The sequence below is a fragment of the Gouania willdenowi genome, chromosome 16 (genome assembly GCF_900634775.1).
Source record: "Gouania willdenowi chromosome 16, fGouWil2.1, whole genome shotgun sequence".
Classification (NCBI taxonomy): Eukaryota; Metazoa; Chordata; class Actinopteri; order Blenniiformes; family Gobiesocidae; genus Gouania; species Gouania willdenowi.
In genome coordinates, this window is record NC_041059.1 from 4,304,621 (window position 1) to 4,327,432 (window position 22,812).

The 22,812-nt window shown below is 37.8% G+C and overlaps 1 protein-coding gene across 1 annotated transcript; it reads left to right on the forward strand.

The window, feature by feature from the left end:
• The first annotated feature begins 334 nt into the window (after window positions 1–334).
• Window positions 335–21,190, forward strand: mtf1 (metal-regulatory transcription factor 1). Its single transcript, XM_028469906.1, has 11 exons — window positions 335–399; window positions 4,166–4,661; window positions 10,782–11,020; window positions 12,319–12,450; window positions 12,560–12,633; window positions 13,528–13,661; window positions 13,833–13,910; window positions 14,948–15,053; window positions 15,131–15,765; window positions 15,839–15,908; window positions 17,700–21,190. The coding sequence occupies exons 2-11, from the start codon at window positions 4,203–4,205 to the stop codon at window positions 18,194–18,196; spliced, it is 2,424 nt and encodes an 807-aa protein (XP_028325707.1). The 5' UTR covers window positions 335–399; window positions 4,166–4,202; the 3' UTR covers window positions 18,197–21,190.
• Window positions 21,191–22,812: the final 1,622 nt, after the last annotated feature.

The following is a 22,812-nucleotide window of genomic DNA, read 5'->3' on the forward strand; positions in this document are numbered from 1 at the left end:
TGGAATTATTTTAAATTTAAAGTTTACAGTGTGCAAACATAAACAAGTCATCCCAGTACAGAATCTAAACTGCAACCGCGGCAACACAATTTACAAAATTCTAATTAAGTCAATTAATAATTAAATTAAATGTACTCATTGAAAAACAGCTGGTGTAAAATTATAATTATAACTAATACTTATGACAACGTATTTGTTGCATATCTCTGCATGGGTATCGATCAATAACGTACATTTGTTATTTGTAATTGTCTTGAGAGAATAAAATAAATAAAAGTCGACGTCAATCGAGATTTTTCTCGACGTAGTGACGTCATGTATTTTTCCTGAGGAGGGGGAGGTGGGAAGGAAGAAACTCTACATTCACAGCAAAAGGATCAGCCTCAATTTCATCCGAAGGTAATTTTATATTTAAATGTCATTCATGTCATTCATTGATCTTAAACCTTACACACACTCCTCTGCTTCTCACTAACGTTAAACACGGTGTTATTTTCTGCTGAGAAAACGTGACATGTCAATAGTCGACACTCACAAACGTTCCCAGCTAGCTCACTAGCTTAGCTACGAGCTAAAGTGTTGCTAACCTAGCCGAGCTAAACATGTGAAGAGGAATTAATGGCTCGCCTGTTAGTTTGTTTTATCATGCTACTTTGATTTTGCACAGTCATGGTATATGTTAGCAGACAGAAAATGGATATTAAAAGGTGTAAAGTGGACAAGGTAAAGCATTATATTGGTTAAACAGCCGGCTAACGGTGACAATGAGTGGAGATAATATTACATTTACAGCACTAGGGCAGTCAAAACTGTTGTTTATGAGGCATCTGTGTGCTTCTTGGTTCTACTGCTATGTTAATTAAATTAAAGTGCTCTAGTTGGGTAGAATAAGCTATTGTCAAAGAGCCTGACAGTAGTTTTATTCCTAAATGATCTGTCAGTCATTCAAGATTAAATCATTCACTTCCGTCTTGTTTGACATCGCTTTGTAAGTTTTAAGGAAACCCAGTTTAGCTTAAATTTATCATAACTATACTTTAACTTATTAAAGACTACGAAAGCTGATTTGGGCCAATTTTAATGGAGAAAGGAATTTTTGGCAAATCAAGAATTAAAGTAAAACATTTTAAAAATGAACTCAAAATACAATATCGTGATAAAAGTCGAAGGCTTGCAAATGAAGTCAAATCTACGGAAGCTGGCGAGGGCCCATTCACCATATGACAACAAACAGCCGTAGATTGTGGCGTCTATAAAATGCTGTGTATTGATGAATGTGGTAAAATGTAGGAGGTGTCTATCGATACAGAAATGTATCAATAGCCCCCGGGACGATGGGTACGTTTTCTGGACCTTTTCTACATGAGCGTAATGTGCCTGAGTTCTCACCGTGCCAGGATGGCCTCATGGTCTAAGGCGCCACACTCAAGGATTCTTCCTTCTGCTGCCTTGGATTCGAATCCTGCTTTTGTCATATATATTTTTTCATTTCAGCATATTTAACACAGCAAATTCCACCTTTAAAAATAAACATTTTAAAGTATTTCCTGGGTTAGGGTTAAACTAAAAAAGTTAGTGGGGTAGCTAAACTAAAACTGACAGAACTTTAAGTCACGTGGTGCACCTATCACGTCACCTAAACTGGCCAATGAGTGGTGCTGCGTATAAGTAGACTGGCAGTCTATTGATATGTTTCCGTATCAATAGCCACGGCCTAAAATATACCTCGAATTTGGGTTTATTAACAAAGAGGTTGCGTCTGAACATTCCCTCCTATCTCCTTTCCAATCCACTTTTCCTGAACCCCCGGAAGTGTTTAAGTGGCGGCCATGATGAGGAACGTTCAAATTCTCTAAAAGCTAAGGAAAGGAGGCTCAATGTTTCCTTTATAACCTCCTTTAGCCTAGGAAACACTGATGCATCCTTAACCAAAGGAGACCACATAATGCTGACCCTTAATTCATTGTAGTGACAACATTTAAAGGGGTGTCAGAGCGTTCACGGAAACTCACAATGCCATAAAACAGAGCACTTATTATTTTAGTTATTTTTAGCCACATTATTTTATTCAACGTATTTCATTCACCTAGGAATGCTTTGTGTGACGTACATGTGTGTCTACAATGTTATGTAGGCCCACAGTATATCTGGTGTAAATGTAACAAGTTCATAAAATCATACTTATTTGTTATTTTGGATCATAAAACACAAACTGCATTGAAGGTCTTAAAGCTGATATCTGGAGTTTCTGAGAAATCCATGTTTATGTATGATTCTTTTGAAATGCAAAAAACTAGTCTTTTACTATGGTCTACTACTGGTGGTCATTCATATAGATTAATGTATAAAAGTCCCTCCTTCGTCCTATAGACCCCTATACAAATGGAAAAGATTGCAGAGTGCACCCAGCCAATAGGCTTTAACTTCCTGTTTTTGAAACTGTCAATCAAAGTGAATTAAATCGGGCTTTCGCCCGATTTAATGTGGAACTGTGCACGGAAACAAGGCCCCGTGTCACAACAGCAAACATGTAAATATGATTTTGGCTCTTACCTGACACATAGACCTATATCAATGAGACCTGATGCAACCTTGTTATGTTCCGCGATGCACGTGCAGAAAAGTAGAGGCGTGGCTTCTGGTAGATTGCAGAGGCAGTAGGAGGAAGTGAGGCTGTTGAGGGCGGGACATCGAGACGTGCTCTCAGAAACTCCGTATATCAGCTTTAATGAACATTTTTTTATGCGTTTTTGGCTTTCAGCAGCAAAATCATCAGTGGCCACATTTTTGATGCTTCACTCATTAAAATAGCAGACCAAAATATGTGCTTAGAAAAGAGAAAAATATACGTGACCAAAGAAAAAATAATCGATAGATTAGTCAACTACAAAAAGAATCGTTAGTTGCGACTCTCATCTAAATATAGGGAAAGTAGATGATTAAATGGAAACTAAATGGAAAAGTGTAAACTGAGGTGGAAAAGGGGTAACCCTGAAAGGGAATTGGTGAGATTTTAAAACCGAAAATCTGAGTCTTTACTTCATAGTCTGCCCAGCCAGTTGTTGGTATCTGGATCAAAGCTGGCCAGTTTTTTTAATATATATATTTACTATTTGTTAACTTTAAAAGTCCTGTGATTTATTTAATCCAGGCTTCAACCATATCCACAGTCACAGGTTCACAAACTGAAGAACCTTGGCATTTAGATTGCTTCAACAAACATTGTGAAAGAGTGGCTCGCTCTTTGAAGCACATTGAACTCCAACTTTCAAACTTGATGTGTTGCCACCTGTGCGATGCATCCATTTGTGGAACATTTCAATACGGCAAACTGTTAGGGGTGTTAACGCAGTGGTTCTGAACCTTTACAGCCCGCGACCCCCAAAATAAAGGTGCCAGAGACATTTGAACGCAGACATGAACATTGAAGAACAGTCATGTGGAGACAGGCCCATCTATACGGGGGAAATTAAGGGGAGAGATTTTTGGGGTCCATCCATAAAGTCAGCAAAATGATGGTCCATTTTTCTATGAATCTGTTATAACCACATTTATTTATTTATCTGAATAATATCCACTGTTATCCAGGAAGTTTAGGATTATTATAGCCATCTTAAAGATGTAAATCCTTGTTTTAATCAGAAATAAAAATAGGTTAAAAGTGACCAAAACGGTGGAAAAAGTGTTGAAACGTGATTTTAAAAACCACAGAAATTGGTAAAAAGTTGCAAATGGCTGACCAAAACTAGACTGAAAATGCAGCAAAAAGGGTTCCAATATGTTAATATTGGAACAAATAGTTTAAACTGGCAAATAAATGAGCATGACAAATAGTGAATGTGGTCAACATATACAACATTAGGTTGGAAAAGTGGTGGAAAGGGTGCCGAAAATTGAAAGTGGGTTAAATGTGCAGAAAAGGCATTGAGTAATTTAGCAAAAATATGGCAAGAAAAAGTGGTGAAAATAGGTTAAAATATGACAATTTTGGTGTAGTTGCAGAAAAAGGGTAAAAATTAAGAAAAATGGGCTCAAATTGTTCAGAAAATATTCTTAGTTTCTTGAAGACATCTGGCGACCCCCGACCCCAAGGTTGAGAACCCCTGCTGTAATGAACTGGATGAAGGCACTAACAGCTGAACTGATATGTCTCGTTGGTTTTTAGGTCATAGGCGTGTCAGTGTTCAGAGGCACCAGGGACCATGGGTGAGAATGGCCCTCATACGGAGGCGCCCATGTACTTTGAGGTGGAGGTGGACCACCTGGGTCGGGACGAGGAGGAAGAGGACGAAGAAAAGATCCACGACGACCTGATCGCCGAGCCTTCGTCGTCCAGCGGCCGCGTGTACGACCGCACCACGGTGCTGATAGAGCGCGACCCGATCCGCCTGGACGAGGAGGGCGAAGAGGAGGGTCACTGTGGGGGCGACGAAGACGGAGTCACGTTTTTAACCGAAGGGGAGGGTGACGGAGACGAAGAAGAGGGGTCCCTGGCCTTCATGACGGACCCTGATGGCATGTCGCAGGGTTATGTGCACCACACGATCTCACCGGACCAGATCCAGTTCACCATTAATCCAGGTTCCACCCCTATGCCCCGTAACATAGAGGGGGCCACACTGACCCTGCACTCAGAGTGCCCAGAGACCAAGCTGAGAGAGGTAAGACCTGAATAATGAAAACAGACATCTTAACCATTTGTTTTGTTCTCACACATTTTTGTTGCGCCGTCCCGATATAACGTTGCAGCCTTGCTATTTGGCTGATACCGATATTGAACCGATATGATGATCATCATATTTTAATTACTCATTTTGTAGTGTGGCATGTTAAAAAAAAAGTCTTGATCAAGTTATATTATTCAAAATGAGAGCAATAGTCAGCAACAGTAGATATGAGGAAAAAGTGACCCATTTAACCTTAAACAAGAATGATCTACAACTGAATAAAATGAAAATAAATAAATAAAACAGTTGATTAGAAGACAATAAAATAAACACCTCAATTAATCCAATTTAAAAAACAAAACACAACATATATTATATCAAAGATTTTAGATGCAGGCTGATTTATTTGTATTTCTTTCTTTATTTTCTGATATTGGGTCTAGAAACCCTTACATTTTTGTCACTGACCTAAAAGGAACATGCCCAATATTAATGAATCAATTTTGCAGAATGACAGATTTATTTACAGAATTCTCCCATTAGTTCACATGATGGAAATAATATTTAATCTTAAATTGTTAAAAGAACTCTCAATTTTTCCCAAATCCTGCAATTTTCTTCAAATTAATCGACAAAATTTTCCCAAATTACATAAAAAATAAGTCACAAGATCAAATCAATTCAAAGTGATGGTTCAGCAGGGACTGAAATCTGTCACTTATTGCTTTGATATGATCAGTACCGTACATATTTTATCATTTATTTATACGTGGAAGTGCAAACTAGAGCACAATGATTAGATGACTCATTTTCCCGCCTAAAAATACTTTTGTCCGTATAATGTATTGAATAACAGATTTTTCACAATTGCCTTTTTTCCCCAAGACGTTGACCTGTTTTTGTTTACATTTTTTTCCAATTATACTTCTAGTTATTATAACAAAACAAACAATTATGGTGAATTGTGAGGGTTTCTGTGAATGTTGAGATCCTTCAGTTGATAATTTCAAACACTCACAAAAGCAAAATGTTGCAAGAGTTTAACTTCTGAATCATCACAAGAGCTTGTTTCATATCCCCTTTTTTAACTAAAATTGTTTTGTGTTTGTGAAACATCATAGTCTGAGAAACTTTTTTTAGTTTGTTTAATATCAAGCTTTAGTTATTGCTTATTGTTCTAGAATTACATTTATTATTCTGGTGATTATTTCATAGTGTAATCCAATAACAAAGTTGTTTTTTAAGTGGATTTGTTTTAGCTCTCGCTAAGTATCGAATTTTTTTTAGATTTTTTTTTCTTTTCTGCTTTTTCACTAAAATGTGCAGGTATGTCTTCACAGAAATTTTGTTGTTGAATGAACCAATATATTATTTACTGGAATATTGCACTATAATGGTGTCACTGGTAAGAAAGACCCTATTTTTTGTTTACAGAAAGCACTATTGGAGATAGTTATTCATTTACATTGGTATGTTGACACTTATTTACAGAAATGTTGCACTAATATAGTGTCACTGTTCATAGGACACTTTTTCAATTTATTGTCTTTCAGAGATATAAAATAAAAATTGTATTTTTTCACTTAAACTTTTTTTTGTTATGTCATAGATTATCGTAGATTGATTTCTGACCAATATATCGATAATCGTGGTATCGTCATATCGTGAGATAATCGTTATCGTGAGCTTTGTATCGCGTATCGTGAGGTACCCAGAGGTTCCCACCCCTAAATGTCACTGTGTTGACTCAATTTTGTCATTTTTGACTTGTTTTCACCCTATTTTATGCTTATTTTTTACCAATATAACCATATTCACCATTTGTCATGCCAGTTTAAACTAATTGTTATATTGACACTTTGAACCCTTTTTACTACTTTTTCTGTCCGTTTTTGGCCTCTCTAACTTGCAACTTTTTTTGGTTTTTCAAACCTAGTTTCACCACATTTTCTACCATTTTTTTGTCACTTTTAGCCCATTTTATTTCTGATTAAGACAAGGATTTACATTTTTAAGATGACCAGGGCGCAAATAATAGTAAACGTTCCTGGATAACAGTGGATATTATTCAGATGAATAAATAAATGTGGTTATCACAAATTCATAGAACAATGGACCATCATTTTGCTGACTTTATGGATGGACCCCAAAAATCTCTCCCCTTTATTCCCCCTTATAGATGGTCCTGTCTCCACATGACTGTTCTTCAATGTTCATGCCTGTGTTCAACAACATTCAGCTACAGTGGGGGTCCCCGCTCTCTGGAACCTTTATTTTGAAGGGTCAAGGTCTGAAAAGGTTGAGAACCATTAGCTCTAAACAAAGTAGTTCAGACCCCCAAAAATTCACAACTTTTAATACAGACAATGAGACTGAGGGTTTGATGATTGACCTGAAGGAATTCCTATAATAATTGCTATAGTTTAACTCAATCCACTCGTACCCAATCCAATCCTTTCAGCCACAGTCGCTGCTTTGTCAGCATAAATGTTAATTTCCACTTGTTGAAGGGCACAGACAGGAACACAGAAGAGCAATTCAGTGAAAGTTTGTCAAGTGATACTCAGACTTAAGAATCAATCATTTCTTATAATGAGTATTAGTGGGGGGGGGCACACTCACCGTTTATCTCACAGTTTTTTATTCATTGACTTTAGCTCTGTTCTTGAGGGCATTGTTGAGTTCCAGTGATGAAGGAGATGAATCAGCTGCTTGTCTGATCTCAGAGCCTTAGAACACCCACAGTGTCACTGAGTGGATATTTGCCTAAGAAACTATGACCTCACACACTACTCTATCAGTAGGATTAGTGTTTAGCTTTGTGTGGCTGCTTTACCTCTATCATCTTAGCGCCCTGGAGAGATTGTAGGATTGTGTGAGGGTTCTGAAGCAGTGGTTCTCACACTTTTCTGACTTTTCTTATTTTTTCATCCAAGTACCCCCTAGGTCCGACTACAACATTTTGCTTAGAAAACTATTTAAAAACAACTATAGAGCGTTATGATGGAATGAACGAGTGATGACACACATTTTAAAGAATCTCATTTTGTAAATTAGTGGAAAGAAACACTCTTTAGTGCAGGGCTGCACAGTTAATCACAATTTTTGTTACCACGATTAAATTAACCTGATCGTTGGCAATATTTACATTTATAATACAGGCTTTGCACTCTCCAATAGTGTATTTATTCAGTTAACCTTTGGTACATGTTAAATTATTGGGGTAATTATCATTCTATACCAGCCTGTCATTGCCCGATCCCATTAGATCTTGGAAGCTAAGCAGGTCTGGGCCTGGTTAGTAGTTGGATGGGAGACCACTGAGAATTCCAGGAGCCACAGTGGGGTGGCAGTCGCTGCAGTGGCATCTGTCATTGTGTCCTTGGGCAAGGCACTTCACCCACATTGCCTAGTATGAATGTAGCGTGTGAGTGTTGGTGGTGGTCGGAGGGTCCGATGGTTCACTATGGCAGCCTCGCTTCCGTCAGTCTGCCCCAGGGCAGCTGTGGTTACAACAGTAGTTTGCCACCACTAAGTGTGGAGTGAAAGAATAATGCCTTAATTCTGTAAAGCTTCTTTGAGTGTCTATGATAAAGCGCTGTATAAAATTGATGCATTATTATTATTATTATCTATAAAAGCAAGGAAGTAAGGCGTGTGTGTTTGTGGATAGAATTTCTCCCCGACGCAGTGTCTGTTTGACTTGTTGCATTGTGCGCTTCATTGGCGCCACAGGCAGAATATGAGAAGAATCTGCTGATGGGCGCCTTTGGTGTAAAGCCCACTTGTTTTTTGTGTCTCTTCTCTATGGTAGTATGTTGGATGTACATGACATGTTTGTACTGTTTCATTTTTCCACTGGGTTTTTTGAGTTTTTTTTTTGCCAAAGGAGGATCTAAGGACAGGGGATGCTCCAAGACATTTATTATTCATTTGCTTAAGTCTAGCGAACATAGTGCAAACTTTATTTACCAATTTATCATGCGCATGTCCCATAGAATTAAACCAGAGAAATTGCACACGCTATTTTACTTTGCACCTGCAAATAAAACCCCTTTATAACACTACAGAGTACAGAGTATGTACACCTCTTTGTACATCCAATCTTCAAACACATACTCATTTGGCCATAATTGCTAACTTTACTTAAGCTCCCACTGTATGAATATATACTTCGGACAGGCACTTTACTAGTTTTTTTAAGTTATAATTCCATTTTAAAGCCTAATTTTGCTCTGTAAACTGTACACATTTTTTATTTAAAAGTAGTGCAAAAAACACCGAATTTTTCCCTAATATGATACATAATTGTGATTATAATTGTGATTACAATATTGATCAAAATAATAGTGATTTTATATATATATATATATATATATATATATATATATATATATATATATATATATATATATATATTTTTTTTTAACTGCATTTTAGTTGAACTAGATTTATATTTTATTAAGTGAAAATATAGAAATACGGTTGTTTAAGATAGTGTTTCGTTTTAATTAAAAAAAGAACAATAATTTAAAAAATTCAAATATCTATTTTAATTTTTCAGAAATTTCAGGTGAGCCCACACAGGGTCCCAACCCCAAGGTTGAAAAACACTGATTTAGTGGCTCCTGAATAGATTTATTTTTATAGTTTTTATCATTTCCATTCATCTCAAGCCTGGGGTGGGACCAAGACTGACACTTTATTTGTTCATTTTCTACTCTCTCTTTTTCAAGTACCCCTTTGTAGTGCCCCTAGGGGTACACGTACCCCCATTTGAGAAACACTGATCTAAGGCTTTGACACATTTTTGTGCTTCTCAGCTGTTTTGTTCTTGTGTAATACTTGCAGCAGTTTTCTTCACTTTTTGGGGGGTTTTGAACACGTTAGTCGATCAGTGTTAGAGAGAGAAGCCACTCTTATCAAAAATACTATAAGATCTTTCCTCACTCATCCTATTGAAAACATGATAATGTTTCCAAGTGGAGGAAGGGTGGCTTTTTCAGTTTACCCCAGGGTGTTTTAAGGATAAAGCAAGAAGAGACGATCACGATGAAGAGAACAGAAGTCAGAAATGCTATTTTTATGTTAATCAGCTTCATGTTGTGTAAGTGCCTGAGTCACTAAGTTCAAATCCCCTCTGGCATGTCAAGCTGACTTCATCTATTACTTCCTCATATTTGCTGCAGCCCAAATTTGGATTCTTTTAAAGGTATTGTGGACAATGTTATTTTGGCTCCAACTTCCGAGTGGATCATCTTATCTATTGGTCCTCCTACTTGTCAATCATTCTGATGATATGTTTATGTAAGGCCGTCGTATGTGCTCGTTCTCGTGCCCACTGTGCACCGGGTTTTTGAAAATGGATTTTCACTTACCGGTGGCGAGTGGCGCACAAGGAAAACTGGGCTTGTGCACGCTTTCTCGCACAAGTAGGCGTTCCCTCTTGAGTAGATAGTGTTGCGCATGTGCAGAGGGCGTTTTTTTCTAAACTTCGGGAACATCGTCCTTTTTATCTTTAAGTTCTTAAATTCTTAGAAAAATTAAATAAAAAAAGTAACCACATACATCTATAAATACTCCCAGTATGTTTTATGAAAATAAAGTGTAATTATCATCCAGCTAAACTGCATTGAGGAGTGAGGTTGTTTAACAAGGTCTGATGGTGCGTTCACTGACACTTAGTGACTGGGCGTTTACGTGCTATGCATAGGTTTTTTTTTTTTTTTAAATCGATTTGGAAATGTTTTTGTATCCATACGATAATTGTGTGGTGAAATATTGCGATATATCGCTGAATCAGTCTTTTCTGACACCCTTAGTAAATACTCCTTAAAAGTGAATTTTGGGCTCTAAACTCTTAAAGTATCTGAACAAATGTGCTGTACACAAATTTTGGCTTGTACCAGATTGAGACAGGTTAGTTTTTGTGCTGTTTTAACATTGATACAATAGTCGCGCAGTGAAATAATACAATATATTGCAGAATCCATTTTTTCTCACACCTTTAGAGCTACCCAAAAACAGATTTTCTCCCAGATATTTGAATAAGGAATGTTTAAAAACGTGTAGATTTCAGGACCGATTTAATTGTCTTTATTTTCCCTCTTGTAGGTAAAGCGCTACCAGTGCACGTTTGAAGGCTGCACAAGGACCTACAGCACCGCAGGAAACCTGCGCACACACCAGAAGACACACAGGGGCGAATACACATTTGTGTGCAATCAGCAGGGCTGTGGGAAAGCCTTCATCACCTCCTACAGCCTCAAGATCCATGTGCGTGTTCACACCAAGGAGAAGCCATTTGAGTGTGACGTGCAGGGCTGTGAAAAGGCCTTCAACACATTGTACAGGTGAGTTTTTGTTATGGTTCAGGTAGAATCAGAGACAGGTTAGTTCTATCTAGGGCTCGATACATTCCATTTCATTTTTTTCTAAATTCTCTGTTTTACATATACATTTTTTTGGGATCCTGGGGTTTTTTTTTAGTTTTTTTTAGAAATATTTTCTAATTGTTTTCAGAAAAATGTTGGTTCTGTGAAGGAAACCAAATGAATAATAATATATTTTTTAAATGTAATTTATAACCATGTGTGTACAGTTAAAAATTAGATATAAGTTGTACTGACATAGATTATTCTAATTGCTCCTTTTTCATTATTTATGTCATACTGTACAAAGCAGGGGTTCTCAACCTTGGGGTCAGGACCCCATTTGGGGTTGCGAGACACTGGGAGGGGGTCGCCAGATACCTTCAAGAAACTAAGACTTTTTTTTCCTACAATTTGAGGAGAACAATTCTGCTTATTAGGGTCTGAAGGCCATATAGTTAACACCTTTTGCAAATACACCATATTTTATTACTTTCAAGATATTTTATTTTCATAAAACATACTGGGCACTTTTATAGATGTATGTGGTTAATTTAAAAAAAAAAAAAAAAATTAAAAACTTAAAGCAAAAACTAAAAGCAAAAGTTAAACTTTTTTGAAAAATGTAATTTGACAGTTTGATACCATTTGTTTTTGATATTGCTACTTGAATAGTTACTTGTTTACTTGAATGTAACTTGTTAGTTACCATTTACCTGTTCTCGCGAGTTTAAAAAATCAAAGATAAATTGCATTTCATATCATTTTGCACTTATAAAGATGAAATTTGTAATTATTGATATCACGATATTGTATAGTTTATTGTCAGGCACACCCCTAGTAGCTTACACATGGTTTTGTATTACATTTTTATTTTGACATACATTTTTGTTTGATTATGGTTTTTTGTTATTATTATTATTATTATTATTTATTTTGTTTCCTCACAGCAGTTGAAAACTAATATTTTCTGAAATAAATGATGATTTTTTTTTTTCTTTAAAAATGTAAAATAACTTTAGAAAACAATAAAATGGAATTTTGAAATAAAAGTTAAACTGATTTTATAGGGCCCTATCTATCCCAGTGCTGATATCTAAATGTAGCTTTGTCTTCAAAGCTCTTTGCTCTGTATTGATTTTCTTGTTGTAACAGTCGTTGGCAAAGCTGTGCCGCCGCCACCATCATCATCATCATCATCATCATAATCCTGATCCTGAACCCTGTCAAAGGTTGCTCAGTTCTCCAGAGTTTCAGTAGAATCATGTTTGTCTCCACAGACTAAAAGCACACCAGCGGCTTCACACAGGCAAGACGTTCAACTGTGAATCCGAAGGCTGCACCAAGTACTTCACCACACTCAGCGACCTGAGGAAGCACATTCGCACACACACTGGGGAGAAGCCATTCCGGTTAGCTTCTTCGCTATTGGAACCGTCTGTTAAACATTTGTCAAAGGTTTTACAGGCTTTCTGCTTACGTTTGGTTTCAAACTGTTGTTTGTTTTCCTGTTTTTAACAGATGTGATCACAACGGCTGCGGCAAAGCCTTCGCTGCAAGCCATCACTTAAAAACACATGTACGGACTCACACAGGTACAATTTATTTAGTTCACTAGTTTTTGTTTTGTTTGTCTTAAAGGGATCCTCCACTGTTTTTACAAATGTGGCCCTAAAATCTTTGAAATAGTGGTGGCCTAGTGGTAAAGGACGCTGGGCTTGTAATCGGAGGATTGCCGGTTCAAGCCTCACCTGGGCCATCGCTGTGGGATGTTGAGCAAGTCCCTTAACCCCGAACTGCTCCCCAGGCGCCGCAAAATGGCTGCCCACTGCTCCTCAGGGATGGGTTAAATGCAGAGGACAAATTCCATTAATGTAAAAACATTACATGGCCAATTAAAGGCGAAAGCCCCGATTTAATAGAAGATCATATTTGTTTTATTAATTTTTAAAAATGGGACAGTTTTAGAGCCTGTGTTCCTCCATCTTGAAATCACGTGATTGATGATGTCACACGGCCCCACTTTCTGTAAACATCCCATTGTTTCCAATTGGAGTGAAGATTCAGCCTAAATTTTTGATCATTTAGCTGCTTTTTCAGTCAAAATGCCAATTTGTGCTGCTTTTGATTGCTCTAAATGTTCAGTAAAAGTTAAAGATGCCGAAAGAAACCTCTTGTTTACCGAAAGAGGATTAAAACAGTTGTAACTCAACAAAAATCTTTGACTACAGGGGGCGTCATTTCCAGCTCTACGATCACATAGTAGACAATGAAGCAGAGAAGAAGAGCTCTTAAACAGTGCGCTGACACGCTCTTGTAGCTAAAGTTAGCGAGTAATCACGGACTGTTGAAGACACAAAAACCCTTAGGATATAAGTTCTTCTGGGTGGGAGTTCTTATGTATTCTTATATTTGGACCAGTACCCCTGTCCTATTGGCTTTAAGTTTGATTTTTGTCCTTTTCTGTCATGTTTCCTCTCGCACTTTAGGGGAAAAGCCATTTAACTGTCCCAGCAATGGCTGTGAGAAGACGTTTAGCAGCCAGTACAGTTTGAAGAGTCACATCCGAGGCCACGATAAAGGACAACCGTTCACCGTCACCCTCTCTCACCCACATTCAGAGGTGCGTCACAGCAAAGGATTCACCTGCATTTGTATTTACATGTGGTTCACTGCAGAATGCATGCTGTCAATATTAGTAGCTTGTTGTGTGATGATATATTGAAATCAACTGTCAGCAATTGCATATCAGTGGTGAGATTATGAAGTTCTTTTTTTTATTTCCTCACTACAGGATGCAAACCACTCTCTGTGTCTCAGTGACCTGAGCCTCATCTCTACAGACTCAGAGCTACGAGAGAACATCCATAATGTAAGCCTGCATTTTCTAATCTCTCTCATATATACTGTAGCTTTTGAGATCCTAAAAGATGCTGTATTATTGGACCAGACATGCTACATGTTAAGTAGGGCCTCTGTTTATCCGTTACTAAATTTCCCAAATTCTGTTTCAGGGTTCATCCATTTCCTCGTCATGTTACACTTTTTATTTTATTTTCCATTTCATCGTTTCACTTTCCCTGTTTAGATGACTTTCCTGGTTACTAAACTTCCCGAAATCACACAAAACATGCTCATTGTGGTTAATAGAGTCAACCACCGGTATTCATTTTACTTTAATATGTTTCAAATTACTTATAGAAGCTAGGAGGGTTAAATTAAAATCATGAAAGATTACGTTGTAAGAGCAGTGTTAACCACACTGCTGAACTTTCAGCCGCCCGTTTAGGGGGAGAAAATCCCATGGAAATGTTTGATACGGTCCTAAAACATTATTGTGAAACCTTTAAAAATCTCCAACCGGTGAATCGCCCTCAAGTTTAGCATGAAACCCTGCACAGCCGTGTGAGTTATTGCTTCTGCCGTGACGTGTCACCAGGTAAACTTATCTCCAGTTACACTAATATACCAATCTTTGTACCAGAGCCTTTACAGGTTTGAAAATCTGAACCACTTGTTTATCACAACATAAGGAAAAAAACACACTTCAGATTTTCAATCACAGGATAACATGATCACTAAATGTGCCGTAGCATGGGAATTTGAATGGAATTATGGGCGGAATTGGACATATTGGGCCGTTTGACACTTTTTAGACAGTCAATTATAATACGTTTTCCAGTGAATAATAGTTTTAATGTGCGATATTGTCCCAAAACAAGGTGTTTCCGTGTCATGTTGTGGTCCGATTTTTAAACAAAGAGAGAAAGAAATGCGGCGCATGGTGTTTTTTTTCGTCTGTTTTTGGCGATCACGGGAAACGGAGGCTCTAGTTAATAATATCTGAATATAATGATACTGTAATTTTGAACAGTTTCAATCTTCTTTTTTTTTTTTTTTACATTGCAGGCTCAAAATTTGAACTTCAGCACTATGACACCTATAAAAATCTTTGAGCTGATGTTTCAAAGTCCTGAAAACAGCGTCAGCCAAGACGAAGCTGCTCATCATTGTGGTAAGATTCTTTCAATCTGTCCCACTGTATAAAGTGATGTTTGCTCTTCTAATAGAACAACCTATTCTTTCCTACAGAAAGCATCAGTGATAAAACTTCTCCTCCTGCTGGAGCAGCCGACGCCTCCTCCATCATCTCTTTTTCCATCAATCCCACTTCTTCAGCCTCCTGCTCACACACCACCACTGCTGTCCTTGAAGTTTCGTCCCAGCTCAGCCCGAGCTCGTCCTCTGAGACCCCCGCCCCACCCTCTGCCCCCTCCATCATCAGTCCTACGCAGACCCCCCCTTTCATACAGCTGACTACGTCTCAGCAGGTTCCCGATGCGTCTCAGGCTTCAGTCCAAGCTCCGCCCCCCGTCGCTTCGCAGCACTACGTGACACTGTCACCCACATTCCTAACGCCCGACAGCGCTGCACAACCCGCCCCCCTGGCACCACCCGTCCCCAACCCCCCTGCACCCGCACTAGTCAACACAGCATCAGGACCTGCAGCTTCCACAGCGAACGCTCTCCCACCCAACGTGGTTCAACCAGTGCCTTTGGCCAACGCCCCAGTCCTAAACTCTGACCCCAATGTTGCCCCCTCCCCCCCCTCCATCACCATTGCACCCACACAGAATCTGCTGCAGCCCAGCCTGGTCATGTCAGACCAGAACCTCCAGTGGATCCTCAGCAGTGCTGCCAACCAGCAGCAGAACCCTGAGCACACGGTGAGTGTTCAACAACCAGCAGATGAACTAATAACATCTTTTTATAAATTAACATTTATCTGTTGGTTCACAGTCACATCATGGAGCCCCCAAAGTGGAAAAGGTTTTCTTTACTACAGCTATACCTGTGGGAGGAAACGCTGGTAAGATCTTAATAGATTTAATTACTCTTTATATGATGATAATGCAATAAATGTGTTTATCCATCTAGTGGAAGCTGTGGTTGGTTTGCCACATTAGTACGTTACATTTTCTTTACAGCTTCTTTAGCCCAATGACACTGTTTTATTAGCTCATACTAGGGCTACAAAGGGCTGGAATATTTCTGATAAATTTCCACTGGAACTAAAGCTTAATTTTGGGAATGTTCAAAAAATATAAAATTTTCATGGAAATTAGATTAATAATTAAGTAATTAACCAAAAAATAATAATAATGCATTGGATTTATATGGCGCCTTATTTTGGTAACTCAAATTGCTTTACATGACATTATTCTTTCACTCCACACTTTGTGGTGGTAAGCTACTATTGTAGCCACAGCTGCCCTGAAGCAGACTGACAGAAGCAAGGCTGCCATAGTGAGCCATCAGCCACTCCAACCACCACCAACACTCACTCACACACTACATTCATACTACGCAATGTGGATACAGTGCCTTGCCCAAGGACACAACAACAATGACTTGGCTTGAGTGGGATTCAAACCCCCAACCTTTCGATTATTGGACGATCCACTTGACCACTGAGCCAAGGTCGCCCAAATAATTGAAAAAACATTAAACAACTATCATATCTAGAAATTAGAATCCATTCAAAATAATACAATTAAAAATCTAATTTTAGGAATTTTCAAATGTTTCACTGGGAATTAACGGAACATTTTAAAAATTGAAGATTGGTCCTTAGCTGGGATTTTAAATGAATATATTTGGGAAAATGTAGTTTAGCATCATCTGTAACATCAGTATCAGTTATTTTAAAGTTATACCCAATTTCCGGCTAATTCTAATAAATGATTCCCCATGAAAAGTTTTTTGAATGTTCCAGAAATTTCCATAATTCCAAAGTAGAAATTCAAGCAAAGTACGTACGTTGTTAAACACATACAAAGTTAATAATTATTAAAATAAGTTTCATATCAAGCTTACCTGTCAGTTCATTTTACCATCTAAAAACAAAAAGTGATCTGGGGTATCAAAAATATTAATACCAATATTTTCATTGATTAGGATGCCTAACAAGGTAACCAATAGATGAGAAACAAATTGGATGTTCGATAATTGTTTTTAGTGTATTTTACAGCTGATTTAAGACGGGTCAAAACTGAGCCGTTATCATAAAAGATGCTAACAGAAAGCTAACACAAGAGGAAGGTTATGTTTTATGGGGTTTTTTATTAAAGACTCTGTAATTGTGAATATTTTAAGTGAAAATATTAATTGTAAATGGCCATCACTGTAACCTCACAGCTTGATTGTTGTATATATCTAAATCATATTTGTATTATTTTTGTAAATATCTGTATCATATTTGTATATAATTTGTATATTTGTATTATTATTATTATCAGTAGTAGTAGTATTATCTATCCTACCGTACTTTATTTTCTACTACTGTAATGTGTGTGTATCTGATCCCTATTTTTAACATTCTTTTACTTAATTATACACTTATTTAACATTTATTCTTTCTTTTGTCTTTGTTAAATGTTTTTATTCTTTTATTTGTGATTTTTTTTTGTTTTTTTTTTTTGTTTTTTTTTTTTGCCTGTGGCTGCAACAAAAGCAATTTCCCACTGGGATTAATGAAGGAATTCTGATTCTGAAATAAATGCAGGTCACCATCATAATTGTGTTGTAATTGAACATGAACAATTGAAGACGTAATTGTAACTGAAAAATGAATGATGAGAAAATGCTGATGTGTGTTCAGGTAACTCTGTGCAGCAGATCGGCCTCAGTCTGCCCGTCATCATCATCAAACAGGAGGAGTCGTGTCAGTGCCACTGCTCCTGTAGAGACTCCACTAAGGAGAAAAACACACAGAGCTCCTCCTCCTCCGTCCCAGCGCCCACGCAACAACAGCCGCCCGAGCCCCCTCCCCCCCCACTATCTGACCAGCCACCACACTCAGCCCCGCCTTCATCATCAACCTCCTCCTGCTGCCCCCCTGACCCCTCCTCTGAGGTGGGCCAGGTTAGTTCAGAGCCTCTTTCTTCAACCTCGTCTCTTTCTCCTCCCGTCGCTCAGACTTTGCCAACCATGGCGAGCAACGTTAACGTCCCCAACTTGACCCCCACGTCTGACAGCTTGGCTAGCATGGACGTGTCCGACTTCCTGTCGCTGCAGAGCCCCGAGACGGCCGCCAACATCGAGGCTCTGCTGCTGGTCGCCGACGACTTCAACATGGCCACAGACGGCAGCTCTTAGTGGAGCTTTGTGTGTTTTTTTCCATTCCACCAACACCAAGATTATTCACCCCTGAAGTCACTTTATGTCATGTGTTCTGTTCTTCTGTCCACGTGTGTGAAACACATACACATATATATATATATACGTATATATAGATATATTATTTGCAAACTATTAATATTTTGTCCGTTGGGTGTCATTGCAGTTGGAAAAACATTTACGGCTAAAACATTTACGGCTAAATTATGCAGACGAGACCGAAAATCTAACCACAAGCTGTACATACAAATGTAAAGTTCCTCCAGAAGTTGATCCAGAGCTCTGATTGTTCTCCAAGCACTGAGAAGTTCCCGCGTCTCGGTGTAAAGTTCCAAAAAAACAAACCCTGAGCAGGAAAACAACAAAAACAAACCTGTAAAATAAATCTTTGTACTGTATCACAGATCCTAACTAATGCCTAAAGCTGGTGAGCAACTGAACCAGAGTGCACTGTATATTAGAGGAATCTGCCAGAATTGGAATTATGTTGTAGTAATACTTTATTATTATTATTATTATTATTACTCGTACGACTGTCTTGTAATACAAGGCGGAGTCTGTTATTTTCGGAACGAACACAAATTGTTCATAAAATGTGACAAAACCCTGCTTCTTCTGACGGATAATTACTGATAAAGAAACAAACTGCCTGTCAATGCATCAAAAACTAATGCCTATAACTTAAAAAGAATTGTACATGTTAATATATTTAAATGCATAATCTATTCACGATACTGATATTGTTGATTTAGCAGAAACTTTATTAATTTATTCCAATCCTCTGTGTGTGTGTGCGTGCGTGTGTGTGTGTGTGTTTCCTTTACGAGTGAGAAACCGAACATCTCTCGTTTCATCTCATTTTTGCTCACACTTAACGCAGAGAAACTACTGTCAGCGTGTTTTATTCAGGGCTGTGGTCCTCCTCTCAGGGATGCATCGAGTCATTATAAACCCCCGACTCTGTGTGTGTGTGTGTGTGTGTTCACTGCCCCACACTTGCAGTAGCCCTACTTTGTCACTGCACTTGTCCCTGTTTATTGCACACATTACCATGTAAAAGAAGGCCGCTGCAGACCTTTATTTTGTCCTTTTTTGTAAACAACTGCTGTAAAGTATAATTTTGTTGGATGTCGGTGTCCTGGTAACTATGTAAATAGAGTACATTTTAGTGTAAACATCTTTGAGAATCTTGTAGATTATACTAGAATTTGTATTTTTGTATAGAAATTTGGAAAACTTAACTCAAAAGTTTGGAGCTAAAGTACTATATCCTCTCTATGTGCATTCGTTTGGCTTTACCCAGATATGCAGAAGCTTAGGGTTTAAATGGTTCTGCACAGTACGCAATACACAGACTTTCACAGTGTTGCATCAGGTGGGACATAACGCAATGGAAATGGGGGGGAAATCGCAGCTGGAAGTTGGAGCATCGAAGAGACGCAATTTATATTTTGTTCATTTTTTATTTATTTTTCCTCTTGACCTGTTTGGTTTTGCGGTCACATTTAGGATGTAATATGTTATGGTTTCATTTATTTAACTCTTTTCAGGAAATGTACTTTGAAACCTACTTTGATGAAAGAAAATTAGTGAATTTCATAGTAAATTAACTTTGATCAAAGGAGATCAAAGTCATTTTCAATAAATTTACTTTGAAATCGACTTTGATCAAAGTCAATTTACTTTGATGAAAAGAGAACAACGTAAATTTACTTTGCTCAAAGGAGATCAAAGTCAATTTTAAAGTACATTTTCTGAAAAAAGATCAAATGAACTTGCTGGAATTACATTTACTTTAAGTTTAGTTTCTATTTTAAAATGAATGCCATAAAGTCAAGAATTTAATTTAAATTTCAAAACCTAGCATTCACCTTCACCTTAAAGAAAAAAGTTTCCCCCATTTTCTCCAGTGGTTTTTGTAAAAAAAAAAATGAGAAGTAATCTGATTTACTGTATTTATTTATTATCCAATATTAGCACCATAGGAAATCATTGCATTGGCAAATCGGATATTCAAAATGTGCAGCTATGTGGTTTAGCATCATGCTCCAGCAGATAATGAAATTACTTCTAGAGCAGTGGACCAGAAACTAAACAAACGGTGATTTAATCAAAGTGGGAACCACTGTCCTAATGGCAGAGTAGGAAATTAGACTAGGAAATGTAGTCGCTAGCTTTACTGTAGTGAATAAAAACTGCCATTAGTGGAGCACACGCACATGCATACAGTCAGTGAATACTATGCAACTTCAAAATGTCGCATTCACAAGTTTAATCAATAATTTTTTTATTATTATTTAAAAGTTAGTGATGCCTCTAAAGGTAGTGTCTGCTTGGAACCTATACACAGCAATCTATTAGCAAAGGTTGATCACTTTTGTTGCTCCGTGAGTAAACACGTGCAGTGGCGTGAACTGAACTTGCAGTGCATTCATTAAGTATTGATTCCACGCATGTCGCACCACACTTCTCTTTTTTTCTCATGTCACAGATGAATATTTCAAACTGAATGAGATGGATGGTTCTGTTTTAAGAATTATTTTCTATTTGATGTGTGTAACATGTTTTACCTTGTTTTGTGTGTGTGTGTGTGTGTGTGTGTTTTATTGTCTGCCTTTCACACACACGTTTGTCAGTCTGTTTATGTTCACCAGTGAAAAGTTCACACTCACGGCTGCCAACGTTTGCTCTAACCATGAAGCAGAGACACCATTGTTTGTTTTTGGAGGAAAACTTTGACGGAGACGTTTGTTTGGAAGCAGTTTGGTCACAAATGTCTGAATTTCTACCAACTCTTACAAAAAAAGTTAAAAGTGGTTTGCTTCCAAAGGAAAATGTCTCGACACCCAAAGAGTGAGGAACTGTTAAGGATGTGTATTTGTAAGAGAATGTATAATGTGAAAACATTCGCTTATGCTTGTTTGGTATAAAATATAACTTTCTGAAATTAGAGCAATATAATATTAAATCATATCCTTGTCACAGTTTGTGTCTGTGTCGGTTTTTAGAAGTGTTCGATTCTACTGATTCAGGAACAGTTTATCAACACAAACATGTCATTGGTTTAGTTTGATCAACCTTAAGGCCCTATGCTACAAATCTAGATAATTATGTCCTAGATTCATCTCCGTTAGCTATCTTCAACTAACCAAGCATTCCATGTCAGAGAGAAGCTGTCCTACGACAGTTGATCACAACACGATAATTTAAGCTTCGTGTTTTCAGCTTCGGTATGTGCGCGTTCACATAAAAGGGGTGGAGCTTGCAACGTCTGACCAATCACTACAATGGAGAAAACTGGCAGAGCGGGCGTCTTTATTATGGAGAAACAGCTTATGATCTTAAACAACTATAATGAATTTCAATCCATCATGACAGCGAAGAGCAACACTAGTGTAGAGCACCAGGAGGCGGAGCTTTTATACTTTCTCAGAGCCACTTCATCACTTGGTCCCGACCAGGTTAGGTGTTGTTGAAGTTTAAAATGAATAATTAAAATCCATAATTCAAATAAACAGTTGTTACAGAAAAGGCAGGAAGATGCTGACACTGTTAATGCATTAAAGCGTTAGATTATTCATGATATTAACATTAATATCATGAATAATCTCACGCTTTTACCCATCCAGAGTTTGCTGATGAGGCCTGTCTCTCAATCCACATGCGCGGATGAATGAAGTCATATTCAGTCAATCTTATGACTTCATCCGTCCACGCATACGTATTACTACGCAGAAGTCAAGGCGACATCAAAGCGATCAGCAGACGCCTCTGACGAAGACTGACAGTTGTCAGTTGAAACATGTCAGGAGATCAAAAGTGACTTTCCCTAAGGAACAGTTCCCTGAATAAATTAAACCTTAAACATACCATTAGGATATAAGAGTTTACACTTTCCATAATTAATATAGAGCTTTTTGTAGTCAAAAAGGCCATTTGTTGTAAATTTAGAATTAAAAAAAAATTTAAATAAAGTTTATAAAAAGTCCAGCTCAGCTGCCACCAGATAAATTTAATAGAAATCAACACAAACTTGTAACACAGTCAACACACTTCCATCTTCCATGAAAAACTCAGAGCATGAACTACATATTTATTAACAAATTAAAAGTGTCTGAGGCCATCTCCACTGGTTACTTCAGCTCTGGTATTTCAACATCCTGGAGGTCATTCCTCTGAAACACAAAACATGGTTCGTTAATAAGTCCAACCTGTAACGATGATGAAGAGGAGGATGATGAGGATGAGATCAAAAGTCTCACATTGAGCTGAGTTTGCAGGGCCTGTAGGTCCCTCAGGATGTCCTCACACAGAGAAACTCTATCAGACAGATCCTCCAGCTTGTCCTCGATATCCTTATGAAACTTTATCATAAATATATATATATATATATATATATATATATATACATAAAATAGTCCCAGATTAAGATCACTGACCTGTGTAGGAGGTGGTGAACAGGCCTCATCTCCATCCTGTTTCACAGCAGAATTATCTTCCAAAGAATCTGAATATGTTACAAACACATTAAGACAAAGTAGCAGCAGTGAAGCTAATAAATAATATGGACTTACCTGGACTTTCAGACATGTTGG

What these genes read in the sequence shown, in the direction of transcription:
- mtf1 (XM_028469906.1), top strand. Translation starts at nt 4,203, where the DNA reads ATGGGTGAGAATGGCCCTCATACGGAGGCGCCCATGTACTTTGAGGTG. An exon ending in CGAAGCTGCTCATCATTGTG is followed by an intron (nt 15,054 to 15,130) that starts GTAAGATTCTTT and finishes TCTTTCCTACAG; the next exon opens with AAAGCATCAGTGATAAAACT. An exon ending in AGCAGAACCCTGAGCACACG is followed by an intron (nt 15,766 to 15,838) that starts GTGAGTGTTCAA and finishes GTTGGTTCACAG; the next exon opens with TCACATCATGGAGCCCCCAA.